The sequence below is a fragment of the Sorex araneus genome, chromosome 5 (genome assembly GCF_027595985.1).
Source record: "Sorex araneus isolate mSorAra2 chromosome 5, mSorAra2.pri, whole genome shotgun sequence".
Classification (NCBI taxonomy): Eukaryota; Metazoa; Chordata; class Mammalia; order Eulipotyphla; family Soricidae; genus Sorex; species Sorex araneus.
The window spans coordinates 190,950,302-190,976,416 of NC_073306.1; the positions used below are offsets into that span (position 1 = coordinate 190,950,302).

A 26,115-nucleotide genomic window follows, 5' to 3' on the forward strand; every position below is an offset into this window, starting at 1 on the left:
TTATCTATAAACTCCTTAGTTTTCCCAAGAACAAAATAAAAAAACTCATCTGACTCTAAAAATGTATGACTATGAACACTTATCTACATGTAATAATTGTTTTACCCATTCATAAGGATATTTGCCTCTCATACAAGACTTATTGAATTGATTGATATCAGTCACAGAGACGTGACAATTACTATATTTATTCTATTTTGTTTATGAAGACGTTTACTCACTTAATTTTGCCTGCATACCTTTTTGTTTGTTTTATATCTATTCCTTGCAATTTCTTACAATGAAAGAATGACAAAAAGTAAACTCAAAATGAAAATCTCCTACAATCAGAAATTCTGTAGTTGCCAAGAGCTAATTTCAGAATTGCTTGGGAAGTGAAGAATCATTTAGCTTCACCTCCTAATTTATCAGGTTTTTGTATTCAAATAGAAATCTGAAGATCTCACCACTTCCACAGGGCACAGTGGATGTTTCCAGTCATGAATATTAACAAAATCTCTCTCATAGTATTCAGTTCGGTTTTAGTCTTTGTCTTTATACACCATAACCAAATGTTACAACAAAACTTGAATAAGGTGACATAATTATACACTAAAGTCCAAAAGTTTTAAAAAAAACATTTAAACCATTGACCACACTCATCCTTAGATACACGTACATTGCAGGAACTCCATTTTTTCCCTTCAATTTTATATTTACATAGAAAGCATATTATTAATTACAGTTTGGTATCTGATTATATTTTATAACCCACTTAGATGGCCTTTAATGTCTAATAAAAGAGTTTCAAGCTTCTTTTTGTTGTTATTATTTTTTCTTTTGAGCCTCATTTAGCAATTCTCGATCTTATTCCTGTCTCTACACTCAAGGATCACTCTGGTGAGCTGGGTACGGAGGAGAGAGGAGCTTAAAAGTTGCCAGGGATCATTGTATATGACCATGTACAAAAACCTACCCATTTTACTACCATTTTGGCCCTGAGAAATTCAACCTCGTATATGTCCTTCTCATTGAAAATTTGCTTTGTTCATTCTATTTTTCTTTCCTTCAGTGTCTATTACTTCGCCTCTGTATTACTCCTCCATTCTAGACCTTACAAATTGCTTTATACTTAGTTTGCAATTTCTTTGTAGGAATCGAAGCTTTTCTACATGATTTTGGTGGTTCCCAGTTCTTTCTGCGGTGTATACCTGTCTCATGTATAATCTATGTTGCTCACAGAGATAATAGATAAATGTGATTTGAACCAAATTATAAAGCTAAATGAAATTCAATACATTTTGGAGAATATCTAATATAGGGAGACACACCAATTTTTGAAACAAATACACCTAGGTTTCTATATCAGTTTTCAACACTCCAGTTTTTGCATGAATACTCTTAATAAAATTAATCTCTAGGAATTTCTGTTGCCCCAGAAACCATGGTTCATAGGATACTGTCAAGTTCAAAAAAGAAAGTATGAATAAATCATTTAACAATAATGGCACATAGTAAGTCTTTACAGAAGTGTCAGCCACTCATCTTTTTTTGCTTTACTATCCATGTAAGGTAACGTGTAAGATAACATGTAAGATAATAATTTCTTGAGGACTCCTATGATATCTAGCTTGTCACTGCTTCAGATTCCATTTGGTGCACTTTTGTGATTTGTAAAAACAAGGATATTTCCTCATCAAATTTATTTGCATTATTTGTGTACCTTCTAATGAAAATAGCATTTTTTCCCTAATATCTGATCATAGGGATGTTTTTAGACACCTGTTCTCCCTGAATTATTTATCACTGCTTCCTTCAGTCATCGTTCAGTGGACTCTCCATTCCGGTGACACACATTTAGTTAATGTGTACCTGTCCAGTTGATTAAGTTTATGTTACTTTTAAATGAATAGAAAAGTATTTACTCTTACATTAGCTCACACTAAGAAATGTCACCTCAGTCTTCCAGGGCTCTGACAGGGACAGAGAGATAGCACAGAGGTCAAAGTGACTGACATGCGCAGTGCTGACCCTGCTTTGATACTCAGTACATAGAGACCCTTGGGAAGTAACAAAAGTGATCCCTGAAAATAGTCAGAAGCAAGTTTGAGCACCAGTGGGTGCAGTGAAAGAAACAAACTAAAGGCCAAAACCAGGCCCTGACTTGTAGTGCATATAGAGTGCATATAATGACCTTGTACAGATTAGACTGAGCCCCACATTTCTCTGTTGCATATGCACCAGGGTCACTCTTAATTTCTTGGGGGATCCCTAATATGTCTAGCATGCCTGCTTCTGACTTATTTGTAGGACACAGCAAGTGTTAGTGCAAAAAAAAGAAATCAAAGCCGCAAAATTCTCTAGCACATTGCTTTGGGATATCCCTGTTAAAAATTGCTTTGAGCATTTTTAAAACACACAGTCTGTCTTTCTGCCTTACTTTGGGGACAGTGTTCACAGATTTTTTTTCTAATCCCTAGGGGAAAATTCCTCCACTGTGTTTAGATTCATTTCCACCGGAAGACCTCTCCTGAAGGTTAAGTGCATGCATTATCTATACTGCTTCTCTGGATTGGAACGATTGCACAGTGGGTAGGGCATTTGCCTTGCACAAAGCTGACCTGGGTTCCATTCCTCCATCCCTATCGAAGAGCCCAGCAAGCTACCAAGAGTATCCCGCCCACATGGCAGAGCCTGGAAAGCTCCCCGTGGCATATTTGATATGCCAAAAATAATAACAGCAAGTCTGACAATGGAGACGTTACTGGTGCCTGCTCAAGCAAATCGATGAAAAACGGGAGGACAGTGCTACAGTGGCTCTCTATGGGGGCCTGAACAGGACAGGTCTGACTTTAGTAAGCTTCATTTCTACTGTTTAAATTGCCCCTCAACCTTCTCCAAATGCTGGCCGTGTCAAAGAAAGCAATTTAAGTTACAAAACAAGGAGTGCTCACTATTGTGACATTCCATCTAACTGGGCAGTGACATCTCCGAAGGCAAATGCCTAGTCCTAAGTATGGAAGACAATCAAAGCCAGTTAAGCAAAACAGTGTTGACATATTAAATCATGCTTGAACTAAGAGAGCAAAAACAGACAATACACACAACCTTCCATGGAGAACTTTAAATAAATAAATAATAATGCCGGTCAGCCTGATTCTGAAAAAAAAAATAAAGCTCTTAGCATTGGAAACTAGTGGGAGGAGGGGAATCTCAGGAATCCATTCACAGGAGCAAGTAACTATACTGCATTCTGAGAGGTATAAAACTGCTTAGTATGGAGAACAAGAGGAAAAGTTAATGAAATTATATCCTATTCCTTGCCAATCCATAAAATGGAAATAAAATATTCTCATACTTTCTCTAAGAAGTGTCCTAATGCATCGGGAATCTTGCAGAAGGGAGAAGAGTGCACTGGCAATGGATGTGGTGTTGGAAAGATGTATGCGGAAAAGCACCATTAACAATATAGTAAAGCACAGTACCTCAATCAGTTTTAAAAAGTTTAAAATAAGATAGAATTTTTTTTTAAAAAGAAATGTTCTAATGCAATCTTTTCAAATTGCTTAGAATTCATCAGAGGAAAAGCCCTTATACATATGGAGTAGTGTGTTATTATTCCTCACAATCACACAGCAGGAACTTCGAAGCATTTATTCTCCAAGTCTGATTCCTGCTAACAATTCCATCAAAGAAATGGAGTTATCCATCACTCAAATTATCGTTTGCTCTAATTGTTAGTCCCCCCCAAATGAAGGCTCTTCTTTTCTTCTTTTTCTTTTTGAAACCATACCTTAACAGCACTCAGATGAGTAGGGTATCTTCAAGCTCCGAAAAGATCAAAGCAAATCAACAAATCACTGCAGTTCTTAGAGATGAATCCCTATTGGTCAGTTGAAAATGCACACAAAGCGTTTAAACACCAAAGAGAATTTTAATACCACTAGATAAGATGTGATCCACTATGTGCAGAAATATTAAAGTCTACAAAGAATTTAATGTAATAAAAAGTTATAAGATAATGGATAGCTCAGGATTTGTATTTTCTGAATTTTATTCTACAGCTTTTGATACATTTTCTGGAAATAACAATGCTAGGGATAGTTGCTTCTTTTCTTTCTGTGTTATAATAATTATCATACTCTGCAGTCAAATTTAAAGTAAACATAAGTGAAATAAAATTTTAAAACTTAATAGCACACTGCTTTTTTCTCTGTATCATAAACTATAGTCAATCTAACACACATAGAATGTTAGGATGATACTTATAAACTACAATAACAATTTCACTTGTTTCTTAGATAATGTTTTGTGCATTCCTCAAAACTGGTTAAGTAGACACTTCAACACCAATCCAGGCAAGACAAGTATTAAATGAATCTATACAATTAAGTAGAAAGCATTAACATATTAGCTTTAGTAGAAATATAGTCCAGAGTAAAATTAATCCTTTTCGTTCACTGCATCACTAATGCTATATGTAGTTACAAATTACAAATCAACCACTGTTTCACCATGGCATTAAGCACAATAATATAGTGAGACTCTGAAGTTAAACATAATTCTAGGGGCTGGAGTTATAGCACAGCAGATAGGGCATTCGCCTTGCACGAGGCCCACCTGGGTTCAATTCCCAGCATCTCATATGGTCCCCTAAGCACCGCTAGGAGTAATTCCTGAGTGCATGAGCCAGGAGTAGCCCTTGTGCATCGCTAGGTGTGATGCAAAAAGCAAAAAAATTAAATTAAATATGAGTATCTGAAAGGTTAGGACGACCTGAAAACGCTTTACCTATAAATATTTAGAAATGTCAAATCCAGTGTTCTTTTCTTTAATGCTGAGAAATTCTAAGAAAAGAAATGAGCATCGCCAGCCAGGAGTAATTTCTGACTGCATGAGCCAAGAGTACCCCCTGAGCATCGCCAGGTGTGACCCAAAAAGAAAAAGAAAACTTCAAAATCTGCCCTCTTAGAGTGAAGTTTTGTGACCCAAATGATGCTAGCCAGAAAAAATTACTAATCCTAACCCTGTTACAATACTTCCTTTTTGTTTTGTTTAGGGCTTTTGCTTGTTTTCATTTTGAGGTAATCCTGCTATAATAGTTCTTGACCTTGACTGCACATGGCAATCATCTTGCATGTATGAAAGGAAATACCTACACACCACATACAGTGGGATCTGAATTTCTTGTAGGTGTATCCAGCAAACCTTATGCTTAGGCTCCTGCCCATTCTACAGTGGCCCACATCTCAACCTGAATTACATAATTCTGTTCTTCTACTCTGTGGAGTACACCTATTTCTCCACCCCCTTCCTTCCCCCCGGCCCCCGGCAAAGCCCTAATTATTTCTGATCATGTTACTCTCTATCCTCCTCTCTCTCCCTTATCATATTCCCTAAATCAAATTATTTTAATTCACACACACACTAAGATAAGTAAAATAGAACAATCATTCTGCCCTGCAAATACTGAGACATGCAGGATTGCATTGGCCCCCTATAGTATCTCACCAGAAGCAGGCAATACTAAACGTTGTAAGAAGCTGATACAGGTCAATTAAAAAAAAAGACACATATCTCAATACTAAACAAGTAATTCAAAAACTGAAGATATGAAGAAATGGGCATCATTTACACTTTTAATTAACTTTTCTCTTTTCAATAGTTTTATTTTTCCTCTAATGTGTCAATACTGGTTATTTATGATAACAGCAAATCTTTTAACAAATATGCGATTCTTAAATTAAGATGCAATAAGCAAAAGTTTTTTAAAAAATAAAGCAGTATCATTAAGTCTCATGCTGCCTAGTTATGTAATTATTTTCTACTAAAATTGCAGTAAAGAAAATCTGGAGGGAGAGATAAATACTGAATTAATGCACAATGGTTTTGAAACAACATGGATAGTGCAATATTTTGACATATTCAAATGAATCAGAATGATTCTACTAGTCATGCCCTTATATGTAGCATATAAACCTAATTGATTCGCGCCATGGTTTCCTAATCAATAAAACAAAAGAACTTCAACTCCAAGTGTCTTTTATGTAATTTGTAATTATGCATAAATGCATCAGAAGATATTACTCAAATGCTAAAATCTAAATCTGTTTTATAAGGTGGGCCTGCATTTCGAAACAGTAGGAAAAAAAAGTTGATTTTCTTGGTCCATGTACCATTCTTGAAATACAGAGACATATGCATGCATTTTTAAGGCAAATTTGGCAGGTACATATTTTCATATTTAACAATTCAAATAGGATGAAATTTGATCTTAATCAGATTTTGAATTTGGCCACATTCACACATTCTGAAGTAGACTAGTGACATTTTACCTAATAATCCAGGAGACTCACCTTAGGTCTGATACCGGGACAGGAGACTGAGCACTGTGGACTGATTACATGCTCTGAACGCTAAAGGCCTTGATTCAATCCCAGTACTGCACGGTTCCCTGAACACATCCAGGGGCAACCTCGTCGAAACTAGAGCTTGGAACAGGCCCTGAACACTCAGCAGTGTGGCCATAAAATAATAATAGCAATACCATTCTAGTGAACAAAAATTGTCCTGGTGACCACACAAATCAAGTTTCACATTTTGAGTCTAAATATCTTAAATTTTCAATAATTTTATGTATGTCATAATAGGTAAATGAACTGTTACTGCTTCAGTTACTGTCTGCAAACAGTTTTAGGAATTTTTTTGTTCTTACAAATTCTAAAATAGATACTGAGATTACTCACTGAATCATGCTTAGTGAATTTTCAATGTTAAATTTCTCTATACACATTAAGTTTTCCCTTGGGTATGCTACAGAGATTTATGTTGTCAGACTTCATAAGAGTCCCTTGTCTTTGCTCTTTGAATTTTAATAAAAGAAGCAAAAATCAAAGCAAAAGGACTGTGTTCAGCTTTCCTAGCACATTTAAATGTCATGGAATTAAATCAGTTCTAAATATAACAACTATGATACATCATTTCTAAGATCTATCATTAAATATTTTCTCATAATTATGTTTTCTATTATTAAAAAAGCTATTCAGCATATCACATTTAAACAAATGCCACTGTATTATCATAGGTGTTCTGTACAGTATTAGCCACCTGAAAATAAAAATAATCATTGATTCTTCATTACCATAAGGAAACACAAATTCATTGAGATTAAAATGTATTTGCACCTAAGTAATATGCAATGTTCATCACCATAATCAAATATCCTAGAGATTAAACCAAAGGAAAGCACACAGAATAAGTAATATTTCTGTAAATCTACAATTTAGGATTTATTTGTTGTTCTGAGCTATTAATGTGTAATATATCTTATATATAATTATTTTATCCACATATTTATTACTAACATATTACATCCTATATGTTATAGAGTATATATGTGAAACTTAAGAGATTCAAAGCTTTACAATACTTTATTTTATGGGTTGGATAAAATAAGAGTGAAAATAAAGATTAAATTCTGATCACGAGAGAGCATCGAGTGTCTATTCTTATTTTCTTTCTTTCATGCCAAGACTGACTTTTTCACTTGGCGCATAGAGCAAAAGATTTGCTAAAAATTGTTATATTTATTTATTTTTAAAATATTTTTATTCCTTCAATGAGTATGAAAGTTTACAAGTAATAGTCTACCAACACTATTCATAAGTAAAGCAATTTAAATTCTCTATTCCTCATATAGTTCACACACACACACAAAAACACGTACACACACACATACACACACACAGAAGTATTTGTAAGGATAGCTCGGCTAGCAAGTAGTTCCAAAAATATTAGTCTTTTACTATTAAAATTATAATATTTTTTCTTTTTCTTTCTATTTTTTTTGTATCGCCATGAGATGAGCATTATAAATAAAGTTTTGGTTCGGTTTCAGCCATACAATGTTCCAAAATCCATTCTGTCACCAGTGTAATTTCCCAGCAACAATGTCCCTAGTTTCCTAGTTTCCACGCCCCACCCCAGCCTGTCTTTATGGCAGGCACCTCTCTCTCTCTCTCTCTCTCTCTCTCTCTCTCTCTCTCTCTCTCTCTCACACACACACACACACACACACACACACACATACATACACACCCACTTGGGGCATTATGGTTTGCAATACAGATACTGAAAGTTTATCGTGTATATCCCTTTACCTACTTTAAACACTGAATTCTTGTTCAGAGTGAACATTTACAACTATTGTTCTCATACCGGATAGAGGAGAGTCCAATATGACAAATATATATTTAAAATATAATACAATTTTCAAAAGGAGATATGCAAACTACTAGTATAATAGAATTCATTTCTGAACTAAAACTAAGCTCTAGTTATTAGGGTGTTCCTCATACTCTTTAATGGCTATTTCCACATATATAATAAGTAACACCTCTTAGAGAAGCAATTTGTTTAAAAATTGCATATTTGCACTACTGTAAGAATTCTCACAAGTTATAAATGTAAATATGAGTTCACTTGCATGCCTGTATTACTAAATACTTGAATTCCTGAGATGCAGGAATTACAAAGAAAGCATACAGGTTCTGTATAATAATAATTAATGATCAATAATAATAAATCAAAGAAGAAATCTTCCTGGCAGAGATGGATCCTAAGAGCTCCAGTGGTGTGGCTGGTTATTGTGTATAAAGAATGTGTCACTGTATTTTCATAATTTGATCGCCCAATAAATAAAAAGATAAGATTATCCTGATAGATAATACTGCTCAATTTTATTAGAGAAAAATAGAGGGTTTTCTTATTCAAAGTTTCCTTATATTTCATAAAATATAAACACATATTAACTACTACAAATGTGCAATTTTTAAAAGTCATATATAAGAATTAGCTCATCTTCATTGTGTCGCATGGTGTATTAGGCACTACTCTAAGTTATTGTCAAATACTTCCATGTACTATACAGGACTGCTATAATGTGGTTTACAATGAGGAAAGCGAGAATTAAAGAGATTGAATTACTTGTGCAGTAATACAGAGCAGATAAATGGCAGAGGTTGGTTTTAATCCAGGCATTATGGTTCAGAAACCACAAGATTGTATTACTTCTCACAAGCATAATTTATCCTACTTTTTTTCCACATTGAATATGTGACTAATTTTTGTCATGGAGAATTTTAAGAAAAATGGTCACCTTTGCAAAAGTATGCAACTATATAAACAAGTATATGTTTATGTAATTGCTTATGTAGTAAATGAGAATATATTCAATAGTGGCCATCAACTAAAAGTGACATTGCTCCCGTGTACGTGGCAACATATGGAGAAACCTTTGACTATACAGGGGGTAGTGGAGTGTCTCACTTCACTAGAAAATCAAGGAAGCTCAAAAATATCCTGCAGTAAAGAAGAATACTTCCTCCTCACCCCCAAATACATGTGTATGGCAAAATATCAGTGCCAGGTTGAGAAACTTTAATTTTGAAAAAAAAGGGGCAGAATAAAAAGAACTAATTTAAAACTATTCAATGGAGAAACTTGACAAAACAGATGAACTAAATAAAACAAAAATGAGGTCTATAAGTCTACATGTCCATTAGTGGTCAAAGAAGTAAAAGGAGGGATAGGGAACAAAAGTTGACAAAGGACAGAATTTTCCTTTAATGATGAAATTAGTGTAATATATATGTATATATTTTTATGTTTATATATATTTATATATTTATACATATATGTTTATGTAATTAATGCACACCCAGACATAAACTGTTGTAAATAAATGTTACTTCGATTAAAATAAAAAACATAAAATAAAAAACAAAATACATTTGATTATTCTTATGTACAATATCTCTAGTGAATGAAATGACAACTATTTAATGGCCCTGGTGGAGAGTTTTAGCAGTAGGAGACATATATCAACACACATAGTGATGCACACATCAGCAATGTACTGTACTTCACTATCTTCACCATCCTTTCGTAAAAGTTTGAAATTAAAATTAGATTTTGTTGCAGAATAAAGCATATCAAATAGAACTAAGAGTTCAACACATTGATGTTTTCTGGTAATGTGCCCAATTAAAAATAACTAGGCTCTCCAATGTATAATTACATGAGCACCAAATACACTACATTTTCAGCCAATTTTGTTTCAAGCATAAATATGCAGCAGAACTATGAATGATCGGCATACTACTCCCTCCAGTCTATGTGACTGTGTGTGAATCAATGCTCTTTCTGGAGCTCAGTATTTTCACTACGTGTTCCTTGCTGTGCAATCATCTCCCAGTTGGACAATTAATAAGTGCTTTTTCTCCATAGCCCTTGGCATGTGACCCTCTTACCCTGTATTTTAGCATGCACTATATACCTTTCTTCACTCTAACTGGTTTTGGCAATGACCCACAATCTAAATCTCTTTCCTCCATTTGATATAAGTGAAACTATAATTATCTAGGAGTAATTTCAAATTACTACTTCATTCCACTAGCAACTGATGAAGATTAGTGGTCATGCTTTGCATCTGAGTAAGTCAGCAACATAATCACAAGAGAACTCAGCAGGCAACATTTGATTCATGTGAACTCAATTACTTCTGTCAAACATATTTACTTCAGTAAAAGCAGAAACTTCCAAATGGGTTTTTTTTTGCTAACAATTTTATACTCAAAAAAAGATTATTTCCTATGACTCTTAAGGGGGAAACAGCAGGAATTTCATCAGAAATAATAATAAATAACAAGTAGCAAAACATACCTGTAAAAAATTATTTAATATATTGTTACTTCCAAAAATAAAGATTTCAAACAAATAAATAGGTGTATTTAAAGCAGTTTATTATAGAAAACTAGGGCATATGTGAGTTCTTAGAAAAATACATGATAAATGTATTATATATACTGTTAATACAATAGAAGCTAGAGTATCGTGTAACCTTTTGAAAGTAAGATTATTATGGGAAAGGTAGTCATTTTCTTTTAAAGGAAGTTAAATGAGGGGCATGAAGATGATAGATCACAAATTGCTAAATGGACAAGGCTTACTGAGTAGTGACTCAGTAAGTTGTCTTGGTTGTCTTCTGAATTGAAGCCATATGTTAATGAGCTTCTTAGTGCTCTGAATCCTAAAGGTTCAGTCTCTAAAAGCCTCTAGGTCAACTCCATCATGCTCTATACATATATGAGGTCACCAGAATCTGATCTATCCCATTACCTCCTAGCACAGACTCAGTAAATATTACCACACAATAGGCATTAAAACAGATTTATTTGAACTTCTATTTCTTAATAGAGTTTTAATTAAATCCCAAGACACGTAGATTATTTAAAAACTATTAATTAAATGTAATTATGTAATGATGCTTTATTATATGCAAATTTCATATGAGATATACTGAAATGCATAAAACTACTAAGATATGCAATTTGGTACAGAAAGCTTCAAAATTTGGCCTAAGAATATTAGAATTGATAAAGTTAATTTAGGACCAGAGAAACAGCACAAATACAGGCTCTATGCACTTGCCTACGTGGAAACCCTAGTTTGATCCCCAGCATCACATTTAGTCCCCCAAACACTGCTAGGAGCAAGTCTGGGTGTGGTCCAAATCTCAACCCCCAATAGTGATGTCTTGAAAGAAAATATTATCATTTTGTAATAGGAGATTTTCTGCACCTACCTACAAAGGTGAATATCAATTTAAAAATGAAGTTTTCATTGATGTCTATTATAGCTCCACTTCCTCTTAGGCCAAATACAATTTTCCTGCCTCTTGACTTTTGATTTATCCCTCAAAATAGATTACCACCACCATCATCAGTGGAGGTGAGAGAGTCATTAATCAAGAAATGAATTAGCAAATAGGTATAAAATCATTACTAAATGAATTTTATGAAGGAGAGATGTGTAAGTAATATAAGAAACCTGCCCCAGTCTTGAAGGGTCAAAAACAACTTCCCTGAGAGAAGCATGGGAGCACAGTCTGAAGGATTTACATGATTTAAAAAAGAATAAGAGATTGAAGAATGTCTGGAGGAAGGGAAAAGTTTTCATAGGAAAAGTGGTGAAAGTGATAAAATTGTCTTTGAGAGAGTGAAAGCAGTCAGTGTGATCAGGCCTAGGGAAGGAGGAGAAACAGTGATTAAGATACGCCTAAAGGGCCAGCGAAGATGCTCGTGTGATGGATAGATGGAACACAGGTCTAGCTTGTGCATCGCCTTGAGTTCTATCAGGTTTATCTCCAACAACACATTGTAGCCTTCACCAGCACCTCCGGGCGGTCAGGGTACCCGCTGAACAGCTTGATCCAACAAATACTGAACTGTTTAGCCCAAGCATCAGTGGAATTGACCTTGGGAATCTGGTCCACCCAGATTCAATGGATATGGCCTCACATAAATATATTATGCATAATTGCACACTAGATTATGCATATACTAGAGTATATGTTATCAACACACACACACACACAAAGAAAATAGGGGGAAATCAGGCAGAGGATTAGACTACATCCTTGTATTAATTAAAACCATTGACATGTTTAATTTACTATTGGGGCTAGAAATGGGGAGAGTGTTAGAAGCAGGGACAGAGGTGGATGAGTGTGTGAACAAAACAGATATGTATTTTTGTAGCGGTGATACATTCACAGGATCAAAATGCAATACATAAGGCCATTTGCTATATTTGAAAATAAAGTTCCAACAGGATATTCCTATAGATATTTGAAAAAAATAGCTTAAAGTAGATGATTTTGAGAGATTGTTGTACAGTCATTTCTATAAATGTTGAGACTGGAAGTGGCTGGTGAATGTTAAATATCAAATTTGTCTCCAACATTTCTGAGCTATCATGGATAATTCCAAAGTGTCTACCTCTACTAAAAGATTTGCAGGTAGCTTGTTAGGATTACAGAATGAGTTACAGTTATAGTGGAAATTTTTGACACACATACATTTATATTTGCTTATATACATTAAGAGAGACAGAAATGCCTCAGGGATATCTATAATGTCTTAATTCTCCAACACAAAGCATCAGCATTTATTTATTCACTGAGTTAGTCATTTAATGAGATAAATCATTTATACAATAAATATTTGAAATTCCTTATAGCATGACCATCTATCATTTGTATATTTGAAAAACTCAGAGCCACATATTCATCAAGACTACTTGTGAAAAAAAAGTTCTTCAAAGCTAAGTGGTGTGTCCTTTGCTACATACATGGCCTTTGTTCCCACTATGACGTGGACTACATTAATTGAATTTAGTGAAGTGTACTACATTGTAGTCTCTCTCATTCATACTATCTCTAAATTCAGTCTGAATATCTTGCTTATTAAAATTTTGAAGACAAGAAAGTGAAGATGCACATTAAACACTGTACTAGTAAATTCTACCAAGATACTACTGCTCAGTGATATTTTTATGATAGGACCCACAGAATTTTTTGAGTCCAGAAAGAATTAAAAATATCACTTGAGAAGACAGCTGAAAGGTCTGGGTCACATATATAAGGCTCTGAATTTCATCCCTAGCTCAACAGTCCCCTTCAGTACAGCCTCTTACATCTGGAGAGGTCCACAAGTACCATCATCTTGGTATGGTCATCCTAAGAACCATAACACTAGTTCACTAAACCAACTGATCCAACTGGAGATGGCTAGAAAGCTCCCTGAATTCTCTCAGCATTGCTTGGGAAGCCCATCATACAGCGTAATTTCAAATTGAGAAGTTTAGGAGCAATAGTGCAGTGAGTAGGGTACTCGATTGCATATAGTCAACACAGGTTCAATCCCTGGCACTTTATAAGGTCCCTTGAGCACTACTAGGAATGCTTCCTGAGCACAGAGCCAGGAACAAAGCCTGATCATTGTCCACTCTGGTGTGGTCACCCAAACAAAAAGCAAACAAACAACAATAAGAGTTTTATTTAGGGGACTTTTGGGGGATGTGAGGATTTGGGGTCGATACCCAGCAGAGCTCAATAATTATTTCTGACTCTGTGCTCAATAGTGACCATTGATGGTGCTCAGGGAATCATATGTGGAGCCAGGAATTCAAATCACATTTGTGGGATTTAAATTCAAATCACCTAATACTACAGGTTTTATTAAACTCCCTTGATCTAAATGAAGGCAAAATTCATTATGTTTCAAATGAAAGTGGTACTGTAGCACTATCGTCCCATTGTTCATCGATTTGCTCGAGTGGGCACCAGTAAGGTCTCCATTGTGAGACTTGTTATTACTGTTTTTGGCATATCGAATACACCATGGGTAGCTTGCCAGGCTCTTCTTCCATGCTGGCGGGTTACTTTCGGTAGTTTGCCAGGCTTTCCGAGAGGGACAGAAGAATCAAACCTGGGTCGGCCACGTGCAAGGCAAATGAGCTACCTGCTGTGCTATCGCTCCAGTATCAAATATAATTTCTCACATGGTATAAATAGTCATATAGAACATGCTATTTAATATTAGTGAAACAACTAGCATAATATTTAATAAATGTTTAGAAATAATCAAATTTACATCGTACATATTTTAGGGAAAATACTGAAATGTACTTAACAGGTTATATTCAACTACATCCAGTACTATCATTACATTTATCCTTACCTTACAATAATAGGACAGCTCAAAAACACAGAATAAGATATTGGAACTTTCTTTTAAAATCTGATGTCTAGTCAAATATTATTTAAGTCCCTGAAAAACCTAAAAGTGATTCTTAAACATAATACTGAATAAAATTTTATGTACTGCAAGGTATAGTGTTTCAGATGACATGGAAAATCAACCAAAGACTTAATTGTAGATGTTATGGTAGGATGATAAAATTTAAGTTGGTGCTGAGAAGGGAAACATATTTAAACATGGGGTTTTTGGTTTCTAGGAGAAAAGAATTAAGCAAAGTCACTAACGTTATAGGTAATTCTCCTATGTTTTTCTTCTCTATAATCAGTCTAACCAAAACAAACTTAAGCTGGTTTATTTACTTTATATTTGATTTACATTAGGGAATGAATATAGAAAAAATATATTTCTTAAACTACTACATCAAATAGGACCTCAGGGTATTTGGCTTTCTTTTTAGTTAACACATATTTTCTCTCACCATCTAGTTAATGCCTAACACATTTAAAAATCACATGTTCAAGTTCATACAGATAAATAGTTCTTCTAAGTTAAAAGATATTTTTCCTCATAATCTGTTCTTCACTTTGACATACTACTATCCTATTCAGAAGATTCATCACTAAATATCCAAATTCAGAAGTGCAACTGACCACACTGTTAGGGAAAATGAGGGTATTTTCAAATAGGAAGCACGCATGATCAAGATTCAATTTGGAAGAAAAATTAAGCCAGAAAAAACTCCCAGTGAAAATTACTTTGAAATGACCTTTTGTATTGGCTCTATCTGGAGTTATTTTCTTAGGCACCACTTATTATGCATTTTAAATTGACCTGTAAATTTTAAAATGCAAGACTATAATGGTAATTATATATAAACCACACAGTAAACTAAGTCCCTTAAGTTTACAATAATTTTCTAGAGAGCACTGACCGAATGTACTTCTGAAAGAAAAATTTACAAGGTAGTTCAAAACACATCCAAATGAATCTGTCCTAAGATTTGCATTTGAATTTTCTATAGCAAATAAAGAGTAGGAAATTACTTCATGAAAAGAAAATATATGTACAATAGTATAAAATAAACATATGAAAGAAAATCCCAAGAAAGTAATATCTTGGATTGGGATGTCTAAAAAAGAAAATTTTCTGAAAGCAAAATAAATACAAAATATGACATGACAAAAGATGTAGTAACCTTTGTGCATTGTATTTAGCGAACAAACTATTACAGTAAACCCATTGTTGCCAGAAATTTTAAAATTCTGGGAAGAGAGAAACAGAACTGGAAGAGAAATGATCTCCATAAATTAGCAAAGTAAAAGGTCATTTGCTTCTAACCATTGGATATTTGCTCTTAATCATTGCAGGGAATACACACACACACACACACACACACACACACACACACACACACAATTGATCCACCTGATGCAAACAGTCCCGGAAATTCTGCAGGAAAACCCTTACCTTGACAGGTGCCATTTTTCTCTTCATATCCTGCCTTGCACATGCATTTCCCGATGGGCACCAGCCACTCCCCTTCAGCACTGCAGTGCATTTTGGGTGGGTCATCTGTCACTGAATGATTGACACAGGATCCGGACACCTCGAGCAGTTGTGAAGAATCAGCTCCAGTGATGGTGTCGGGGAAGACAGCCAAGTGTCGCACCACGGAAGGGCACTTTTTATAGTACACACGCACTGAAACTAGAGCAATACAAGCACCCACATCTTGAAAAGCAAGATAAAATCCCTTTTTGCTCAGAGGTCCTACATCTCTGACCTCTGTGTTCAGCTTCATGACACGGTCACCAAGATCAAGTTCAGTAAAACTTTCATCAGCAGCAATGGTATCAATTTTGATGTACTGGTTTTCCTTAATGTTTCTCCCATTCTCATGATCTGACTCAAAGTAATACATGTTAAATGTTTCCTTACAGGTGCCTAGTCCTCCAGGAAGGCTGTTGCAGTCCCGAAGAGTAAACTTGAGTTCTATGAATATTCTGGAAGCACCTTCATTGGAGATCCAACTGGTCAAAAGCCAGTTATTCTGATTTTGTTCCATAACTTTGCATACTTGGTATGTGTGAATGGGAGCATAATTTTCATCAACTTCACCAATCTCTTCCCACTGTGTAATATAAAACAGAAAGACAAGAAAGTTTTTAATAAAAAATAACCAGCAAAAATGATTAAATAAAGCTCTTTCAAATAAAGAAATATTATTGAAAGTAGCTATGTAGTAAGATTTTATTGAAGAAAAAGAATTTCCTTTTAAAATTCTGCAAATTAATAATGCATTATTCATTACATCTAGCATAGCTTAAAAGTTTAACACATGTGAGTAATATTCCCCAAGAGAAAAAATCCAATTCATAGAAGATGAAATAAAACTGAACGTGGATGTGGTTATTAACACAAGGGCCAATGAAAGGAAAGTATATATATATGTATATATATACACACATGCATACATATATATGTATCTATATGTAAACATATATGTTTGAAGAGTGCTAGGAATAAAAAAAAGTATTAAAACATAATGGAAAGAAGAAAGCACAATTTTTTGCAGTAGACAGGAAAGAGAGAAAAGAAGTAAATATAAAAAAGAAGGAAGGAAATGCAGCACATAAATCCACACTTTATTTTATTTTGGCATATTGCAAATAACATAGCACAGGTAATAGAAACTGAAAGAAATTTATTTAAAATGAGTAGTATGTCTTTATTCTCTTGAACCAATTCATATAGAAGCTTCTACAATCTAGAAAACTTAGCATTTACTCATTGTTGCATCAACAAATATAAACTTGTAGACAGGTATAGAAAGAAAAATATAAATTAGTAATTTTAAAAGTATTTGTTTAATATATTTACCATAGCCTAGAATAGATAAATCCATTATAATGTATTATGTTATACAGAATGACTTGAAGAGTTCTGAACCTATGAAGGATATAGAAAAATATATGTATATGATTGATGTAGTCTCCAAGTATTACTTGGCTCGACAACAGATCCAAATGCGTCTATCTTCTGTAAAAAAAAAAACAAACTCTTAAGCTGTAGACATTTCAAGGTACAACAACTACTTCCTGAATAAAATAAAGCCAATTAGGACTCTAAGAATGTGTTTCCAAATTTATGGAATTTCTTTAGACTATAGGGAATTCGTGTGTATAAAACTAAAAATGATTCTGTTTTAAATATTTATATTTACTCTTGGAGCACACAGAGCATGAAGAATGAAACCATGCCAACTTTTATAAATCAAACTGTGAAGACTCTCATTTTATTGAGATAAAATTAAATAGATAATGATTAGTTTTTTATTCTGTTGAACAAAGATGTGAAAAACATATAGTCACATGGGGTGTAAGCAAATCATATGGCTCAGATGGCCTCTCTCAAAATTCCAGCTGTCATCAGACGTAAGTAAAAGACACTAATAATAGAAAACTGCTGAGCTCTTTAAATTCACAAGAGAGGGTTATCAAGATTTTATCTTACCTAATAACTTCACATTATGGTGTTATGTGATGCCTTAGTTCTTTCATTTAGTCTCACTTCTGTCCTCTTTCAAGATGCATATAAAATCGACTTAGCATCTGATTTTCTATGCTAGCTTTCTATTTTGGCATTTTGTCATTAGACTACTTATATTATCTGCCTGAAGTAATCCAAGTATCAATCTCTTTATTATACATCATTCCTGAAAAATATTTCATGTAGAAGACCACTTCAGCTAACCACTTTTGAAAATAATAAAAATGGCTAACTTACTGTAAAAAGATTAATTAAATATGTGTTATTTGAATTAGGAAATTGGGGGGGGGAAAGCATTAAAAAGCTCTTTTCTTTTTAATAAAAATATGTCTTTTTTATCAGATTTCATGTTACGATAGCTTTCATATTAATATAAAAAAGCACACAAATTTCAAATTTGACCATGCATAAATCATTAATAGGAGACTAATTTCTGCATTACATATTCTGATAGACCCTAATTTCTGCATAATATATTCTGATAAGCCAACTAAGTAAGAGAAACTGAAATAGCATTTTCCAAAATTTTAAGGCACGAATTTTGGTCTTTGTTTCTATAAAGTCCAAAGTACTACATGCATTAAAACTGCAAACCAAGCAGCACTTGACAAGACAGCTTAATAGTCGTTGCTTCAGGTGATAATTTCAAAGTATGTGCATAAGCATCTTGCTTCTCTATTCTAAATTAGGAACAGGAAAACTGCATTTTTCTTTCGTGTTAGAATTTATCATGGAGAAACTATATTTTTCTTTTCAAGTGTCCAAAATAAAAATGAAAGCTCACGTCTTCTATTTCTAATGAATGAATAGGCAGACTGCAACTTAAATAATTAGGATCATAAGCCAATTTGAGAAATCCAATTGGCAATACATATGCTTTCCCCATGGCTGTATTTCTTTTTAGACAAATACACTAAGAAAAAAATAAGATATTTCATTTATTTTAGATTGAAATTACATGTGTATTTCTGCCCCTTGAATATCCAAAGGATATCTGTGCCAGAGAAAAATAATGCCTATATAGGAGAAAGAAATGGAAAAAAGTTCAATGAAACTCATCAAGAGTTTAAAGATTAATGGGGCTGGAATGATAGCCAGCAGGTAGGGCGTTTGCCTTGCATGCGGCCGACCCAGGTTTGATTCCCATATGGTCCCCCAAGCACCACCAGGAGTAATTCCTGAATGCATGAGCTAGGAGTAACCTCTGTGCATTGCCGGGTATGACCCAAAAAGCAAAACAAAAAAAAAAAAAGAGTTTAAAGATTAAGGGGTCAGAATGTAAGTAGATTAAAGCACATGCCTTGGACATGCACATTAAAGCATGTCAAACACGGTTCAATTCTAGCTCCATAGGGTTTCCTAAGCACTACGAGAAAAAAAAAATATATATATATATATACCTAGATACTTTCATATATCATGGCAAGTAGTATACTGTTATTTAGTAAAGGACACGTATAGGAAATCAATATATTTGGTTTAGTCAAAATATTTGTCTTTTTTGGCGGGAGGGAGATAGAGGGTCACAGCCACGTTGCACAGGGGTTACTCCTGGCTCATGCACTCAGGAATTGCTCCTGGCAGTGCTCAGGGGGACCATCTGGGATGCTGGGAATCGAACCCAGGTCGGCCTCGTGCAAGGCAAACGCCATATCCACTGTGCTATTGCTCCAGCCCTTCGTCTTTTCTTTAACACAAGTGAACTGCCTGGGTATTTTGAAATCGTAGTCACTAAAAGCAATATTGTGACTTCAATATTGTTCAGTTTCAGTGGGTCCTCAAGGGCAATCCTCTGAGGCCCATTCTTTTCTCAGTTGGTTTCACCTGTACTCCTATTTCTTCATTTTATGATTAAAAAACTAATTCGATATGCGGTGAGTCTGGAATAGCTTGCTCTCTCTCTCTTTTCACAGTTGTTTTTCTGGTTCCACCAGAGAGCACAGAAAACTGAAAGTTTTATTCTAATTGTAAACCTGACTAGACTTTACAAGGATATAAGTCAGTAACATTCATCAGAGTGCTGGAAAAGAAAGTTACCAACATTTCCTACAAAATAGCAAGCATTGCATTCTCCCTGCCTCTCTCATTGCTTTATAGGTCATTTGCTGTAAACGATCTAGTTAATACTGTTTTCATTTTTAATCACCAGATGCATTACTTTATTCCCTTCAGAACTAAAAATACTACCTCAGGACGCACTGCTTAGACAAGAACCTCATCTTATAACAAATCACCCAATTCCCAGTAGGAAACAAGTGAACAAAATTGATTGTGATCTCTCAGGTTATCAATGATCTCATTTTATTTTCATGACTGTGTTTCAATGTATCTTGCTTCTAAACACATCATAATCTCCTAAAGTATACTGCATCTTACTGGAAGGACTTTGTTGTTGAAGTCCAAGTAGAAATAAGTAATTAACCTCATAGAGAGGAGAGATTATCCCCAGTTTTTGTCCCATTCCATAATATCTCTGCCATTAAACTAAAACCCAACCACTGGTACACTAGCTAGATGAATTTAGAGTGAGACAGGAACTATTACAATCACTTAATACTCTTCATGAACAAAATGGGGACAAAAGTATCAGTTTCTCTTGCTCGTTTTCTAAGTAAGGAAACTGAGTACAAAGCAAAAGGATTCCTTGGGTTCACACTGCACTCATGGACCGACTGAGCACCCTCTTTGCCTGTGCTCACCTGTGCCATCTTGAATATCTCTTCCCAGTAGATACATTTGTGTGATGCTGGGGTTGTCAAAACTAAATTTACCGTTTTCACACATTAGTAACCATGAATCGATTTTCTTTATTTCTCAAAATATCTTAATACACTCATATGATGGTAGCTAGATTGTATTTTTAGGAAGTAGGGGCCCAGTAAAGGTGCTCTGACCTTCTACTCGCCCCCTGAGGTCTAAAAGAGGTGTTGCTAGTTGAATCCTGTAGTACTAGGAGTTACCTGGGCCACCCATGAGGTGCTCAGAGGGAACTCCCAGGACTGCAACTTGTGACGCTAAATAAGGGACATAAAGAAATGAGCCAGGGTCCGCTGGGTCCGCTACATGCAAGGAAGGAATGTTCCTTAATTCCTATATAATCCGTTTGACCATCAGAAGTGATCCCCTAATTCTCCACTATTTCTGCATCTGATTCTATAAGACAAAGGGCATTCTAACTAATAATGTAATATGTGATAAATATATATCCCTCTTTAGTCCAAAGATATGCTTATTTGAAATACAAATAATAAAAAACATAGCAAATAAATTACATATGTATTTTTTGTTAAAAGCAAAAATAGAAATGTTTATTAAAATACCTTTTCATTCCAGTTGTCATAAAAATCATACTGAATGTAGCTTTGCATATTAACCTGCAGAACTATTAAATGGACATTATATTTTTGTAGTACTGTTGTCCCATTGTTCATTGATTTGCTCTAGCGGGCACCAGTAATGTCTCCATCATGATACTTGTTAGTGTTTTTGGTATGTCGAATATGCCATGGGTAGCTTGCCCGGCTCTGCTGTGTGGGTGGGATACTCTTGGTAGCATGCTGGGTTCTCCAAGAGGGATGAAGGAATCAAATCCAAGTCAGCCGCATGCAAGCAAATGCCCTACCCTCCAAGTAAAAATTTAGTCTACTTTACAAGTTAATTTTGAGCACACATTTGTAATTATTCAGTTTCAATTCTTTAATTTGCAAGTATACTTCACTATTCTGTACAATTAAAAGTCCAGAGCACAATACATCAATTAGTTGTATTATGTTTAATATTTTAGAAAAAATACTTTTTGGAAGAGTTTTATGATATCTTTGGTAAAACAATTATAAAACTATAAGGGGGAGACAATTGCCTCCTGTTTTGCTCTGATGAGGACAAAGCATAATTCTGTAATGAGACTATTTAAAAATAAATGCTTCATATATTTTTAAAAAACTATCTATTTTCCTTTACTGTCATAACATGGGCTGGAGCGATAGCACAGCAGGTAGGGCATTTGCCTCGCACATGGCCAACCCAGGTTTGATTCCTCCGCCCCTCTCAGAGAGCCCGGAAAACTACCAAGAGTAACTAGCCCACACGGAAAAGCCTGGCAAGCTACCCGTGGCGTATTTGATATGCCAAAAACAGTAACAACGACTCTCACAAGGGAACCGTTACTGGTCCTGCTCGAGCAAATCAATGAGCAATGGGATGACAGTGATAAAGTGATAGTGACAGTGATACCATAACATTTCATATATGCCTTTGGTATCTTTCAAAAATTTAAGATTTTCTGGGGCTAGAGCAAAAGCACAGCAGGTATGTCGTTTGCCTTGCCGCGGCTCACCCGGGTTCGATTTCCAGCATCCCATATGTGCCCCCGAACACCGCCAGGAGTAATTCCTGAGTGCATTAGCCAGGAGTAACCCCTGTGCATTGCTGGTGTTACCCAAAAAGAAAAAAAAAATAAGATTTTCTAGGGCTGGAGCAATAGCACAGCGGGAAGGGCAATTTTCTTGCACGCGGCTTACCCAGATTGATTCCTCCGTCCCTCTCAAAGAGCCCAGCAAGCTATGAGAGTTTCCTGCCCACACGGTAGAGCCTAGCAAGCTACCCATGGCATATTTGATATGCCAAAAACAGTAACAAGTCTCACAATGGAGATATTAGTGGTGCCCGCTCGAGCAAATCGATGAGCAACGATGACAGTGATCCAGGACAGTGATTTCACTAAGATGGCGACAATGACTAGATTTGCCCCCGTGCATATGTGTTGCTTGGGGAGTGTGTGTGTATGTGTGTGTGTGTTATATGTTTGCTAACTTTAATGAAGACATACTAACTTGCTTTTAAAAGAACAGTACCTACCCATGATATTATAAAGTGTCTAGAAAATTGTCAGGTAAGATCAGAAATGTTGAGATCAGGTACTGCCAGGTTAAGCCAGTGAGCAATATATTCTAATTGCAGCATCATAAAATGTTAAAGTCTAGAATTACTAGGAGCTTTCTGCTATTCAAAAGGCAGCATTGGATAAATACCATAAACTCCAAACACACCAGAGATATTTTACTTTACTTTATTAGTGTTTCATTTTTAGTCTGTACTTATTTTTGTTATGCTATCTAAAATTAGGCAAAATATGCTCAAGTAAGGACCTGAATGCATCACTTATTTTCATGATATATGATTATTAGTATTATTACCCATGATTCTTTTCTGGTTTTGTTTTTTTGCAGCGACCACACCTGATAGTGTTCAGGGGTTACACATGGCTCTGTACTCAGAGATCATTCCTGTTAGTGGTCAGGGGACCATATGTACTGCCTGAGACAGAGCCTGGTTTGGGTAAGCATAAGGCAAGTGCCTTATCCAATGTATTGTCTCTTGACCCTTCCCATCATGTTTTTATATTTGCAATGATTAAGAAGTTCATCATGCATTGTCTCTTAGTTAATGTGCAATTTAGCTCACCAAGATGTGTATGTAGGCATTTTGTTATATAATACACCTAATTCCAGACAATTAATGTCAGATAAAATAGGTGAGGACATATATATTCAGTGTGTTACTGACAGAGGAACATAATTAAAGTAGGAAGTTGAAGAATCTTAGTATTTTGGAAAGCATGGTTGTTATTATTATATTTGATGTGTTTCTCTCAGCTAAAAGCTCTTATTCATTGGTAAAAATCTACATTAATGTATATCATTGCATGTTGGGTTCAAGTATGTGTCTCTAGTCAACCCACCTGTCCAGTGGATTGCTTAAAAATCATAGACAAATAAAAGATTAGATTTCATTTCAGTGTATAAAATTTTGAAGGACATTTTCTTATAACTCAAAAGTCATCCTCGAGTATATGAAAATCTCAGAACAAATGAATATAACACAGGAAAAGACATTTAAAGATGCATAAGTCAACTTACATTTCAGAAGATTAATTCTCATTGCACACTATGTACATGACATAATTATACAAAAAACAGCTGCATTATTTGTAGATGAGTAACATAAGAGCCAGGGTGACAGACATAGCAATCACTGAGCCAAATTATTGTCTATTATCAGAACTATCTGATATTAATCTAGACTGTTTGAAGAGTTAAAATCACAATGTATAACGTATAGTGATACATACGGTCATTTTGACTAACGAAGGATAAATAAATGTATCCCTAAAGAAGTGTTTATTTTAAAAAGGAAAATATGAGCCTTGGTGGTAGAATTACAGCTCCCAACATTTTCTAATCAGTTTCCTGAATTTGTACATCACAAAGATAAAATGGTTTATAAAAAGTAAATTGTGTAATATAGCTTGTTTCAGAAATTCAATCTCTCTAATAGCTATGATTCCTTAGTAAAACATTCTAAAGTGCATCAACTTTCAGCAAAATCTTGAGTCAAAATCCTTGTTACGTTTCCTTCACAACGTGTTACTAGAAGACAGAGTGCATCTACTAGGAGTTGGAGTTGTTTAACGCGTCCTTAAAATGAACGCTTATGATGCAGAACATTGCTAGAAATCACTCAATTAATTTTCTGGTTATGAAACAAAACTAAAGTAGATTTTTCATTGCTTGTAGAATAGTAAAAGTGTCTATGGATTAAAATTCTATTCATGATACAAACAAAATTACATGAGAAATACAGTGCTTAAATCTAAAATTTATGCACAAATTTTTACAATCAAACCCCAAACAACTACATAGCTATAACACTAAAAATGAAGGGCATAGTCTCCCTAGAAAGGCAAATCATAGTTCTGATTTTGCCTTTTTACTGTTGTAGTAATATAAAAAGAAAACCTATGGATTTTTAGAAAAATCTATCCTAGTGCAAACATATTAATTGAAGACTGGAAAACTTAAAACCACCAGGTAAGATTAAATATGCACTATTAGGAGTCAGGGGGGTGGTACAGGGTTCAGATGCTTGTCTTGATTGTAGCTGGCCAGCTTTGATCCCTAGCACTACATATGGTCCCCTAAGAACTGTGAGGAATAATCCCTAAGCAAAGAACAAGGAGGAGTAAACCCTGAGAATAGTTAGTTGTGATCTCCTGACTTCCACACCCTGCCCCCCAGCCAAAGAATACACTATCAGACAAGCTTATGATTTCAATGAAAAGCATTTCTTAGTAAAATGGTATTGCTAATAAAACCCAACAAAAAATTCCTAACATGATTGCTTTTGAATTCCTTGCTATCCCAGTTTTGAGAAGACACATTCTGAAAAGTTTTAAGTCACGAACTATGATTAAATGTTTCATTAATATCAGTTTTTAAAGTCCATGGACATTTTACATTTATCTGTAAAATGTAATTAGGAGAATAAATTCAAATTTGTCAACAGAACAATACCCATTTCAAATCAATAACCATAGAAAAAATGATGCGAGCAGTAAAGTCTGAAATTAACAAATTAATGAACTGAACTAAACTTTTTGTGAAGTTAATTTTTGTATTTTGTAAAAATGAGTCCCCTTTAAATATTTTGCATTATATCTAATTTGTTCATGATTCTGTACTATGCATGATTATTTCAAACACTGCTGTTATAATTATATATTAAAGTGAATATCTCCACACCTAAGTTATACAAGACAGCATTATTTATTTTTTTGATCACACTGTAGCAAGAGATGGTAAAGCAAACATTTCATAATGTGTAATATTAAAATCTGTTATGTGTTATTATTAAATCTTGTAGTCAATAAGTATTTCTAGAAATATTAAGTAATGCTTATTATATATTTGCATGAGGTATGAGTACAGATTTGCTATGAAACTTTTAAGTTTTAGTAAATTATGTTTTGCCTGTTTGAGAGTTTCAACAGTTGATGCACATACACAGATAACTCAAAATGAAGAATTCTTTCATCACAGTCACTGTGAGATGTTAAAAATGCACTCCAAGAGTAATCTAAGTGTACATATTCTCAGTAACACTTGAAATTTTAAACTGGAATTACTACTTCAATATAAATACTGTC

The 26,115-nt window shown here is 34.6% G+C and overlaps 1 protein-coding gene across 8 annotated transcripts in view; it reads right to left on the bottom strand.

The window, feature by feature from the left end:
• Positions 1–26,115, bottom strand: part of EPHA5 (EPH receptor A5) — a 325,775-nt gene that overhangs the window by 234,785 nt on the left and 64,875 nt on the right. For all 8 annotated transcript variants that reach the window (XM_055139427.1, XM_055139429.1, XM_055139426.1 and 5 more), the window contains exon 3: positions 16,050–16,713. In XM_055139427.1, coding sequence (XP_054995402.1) covers positions 16,050–16,713 — 664 coding nt within the window. The remainder of the gene's footprint in view (positions 1–16,049; positions 16,714–26,115) is intronic.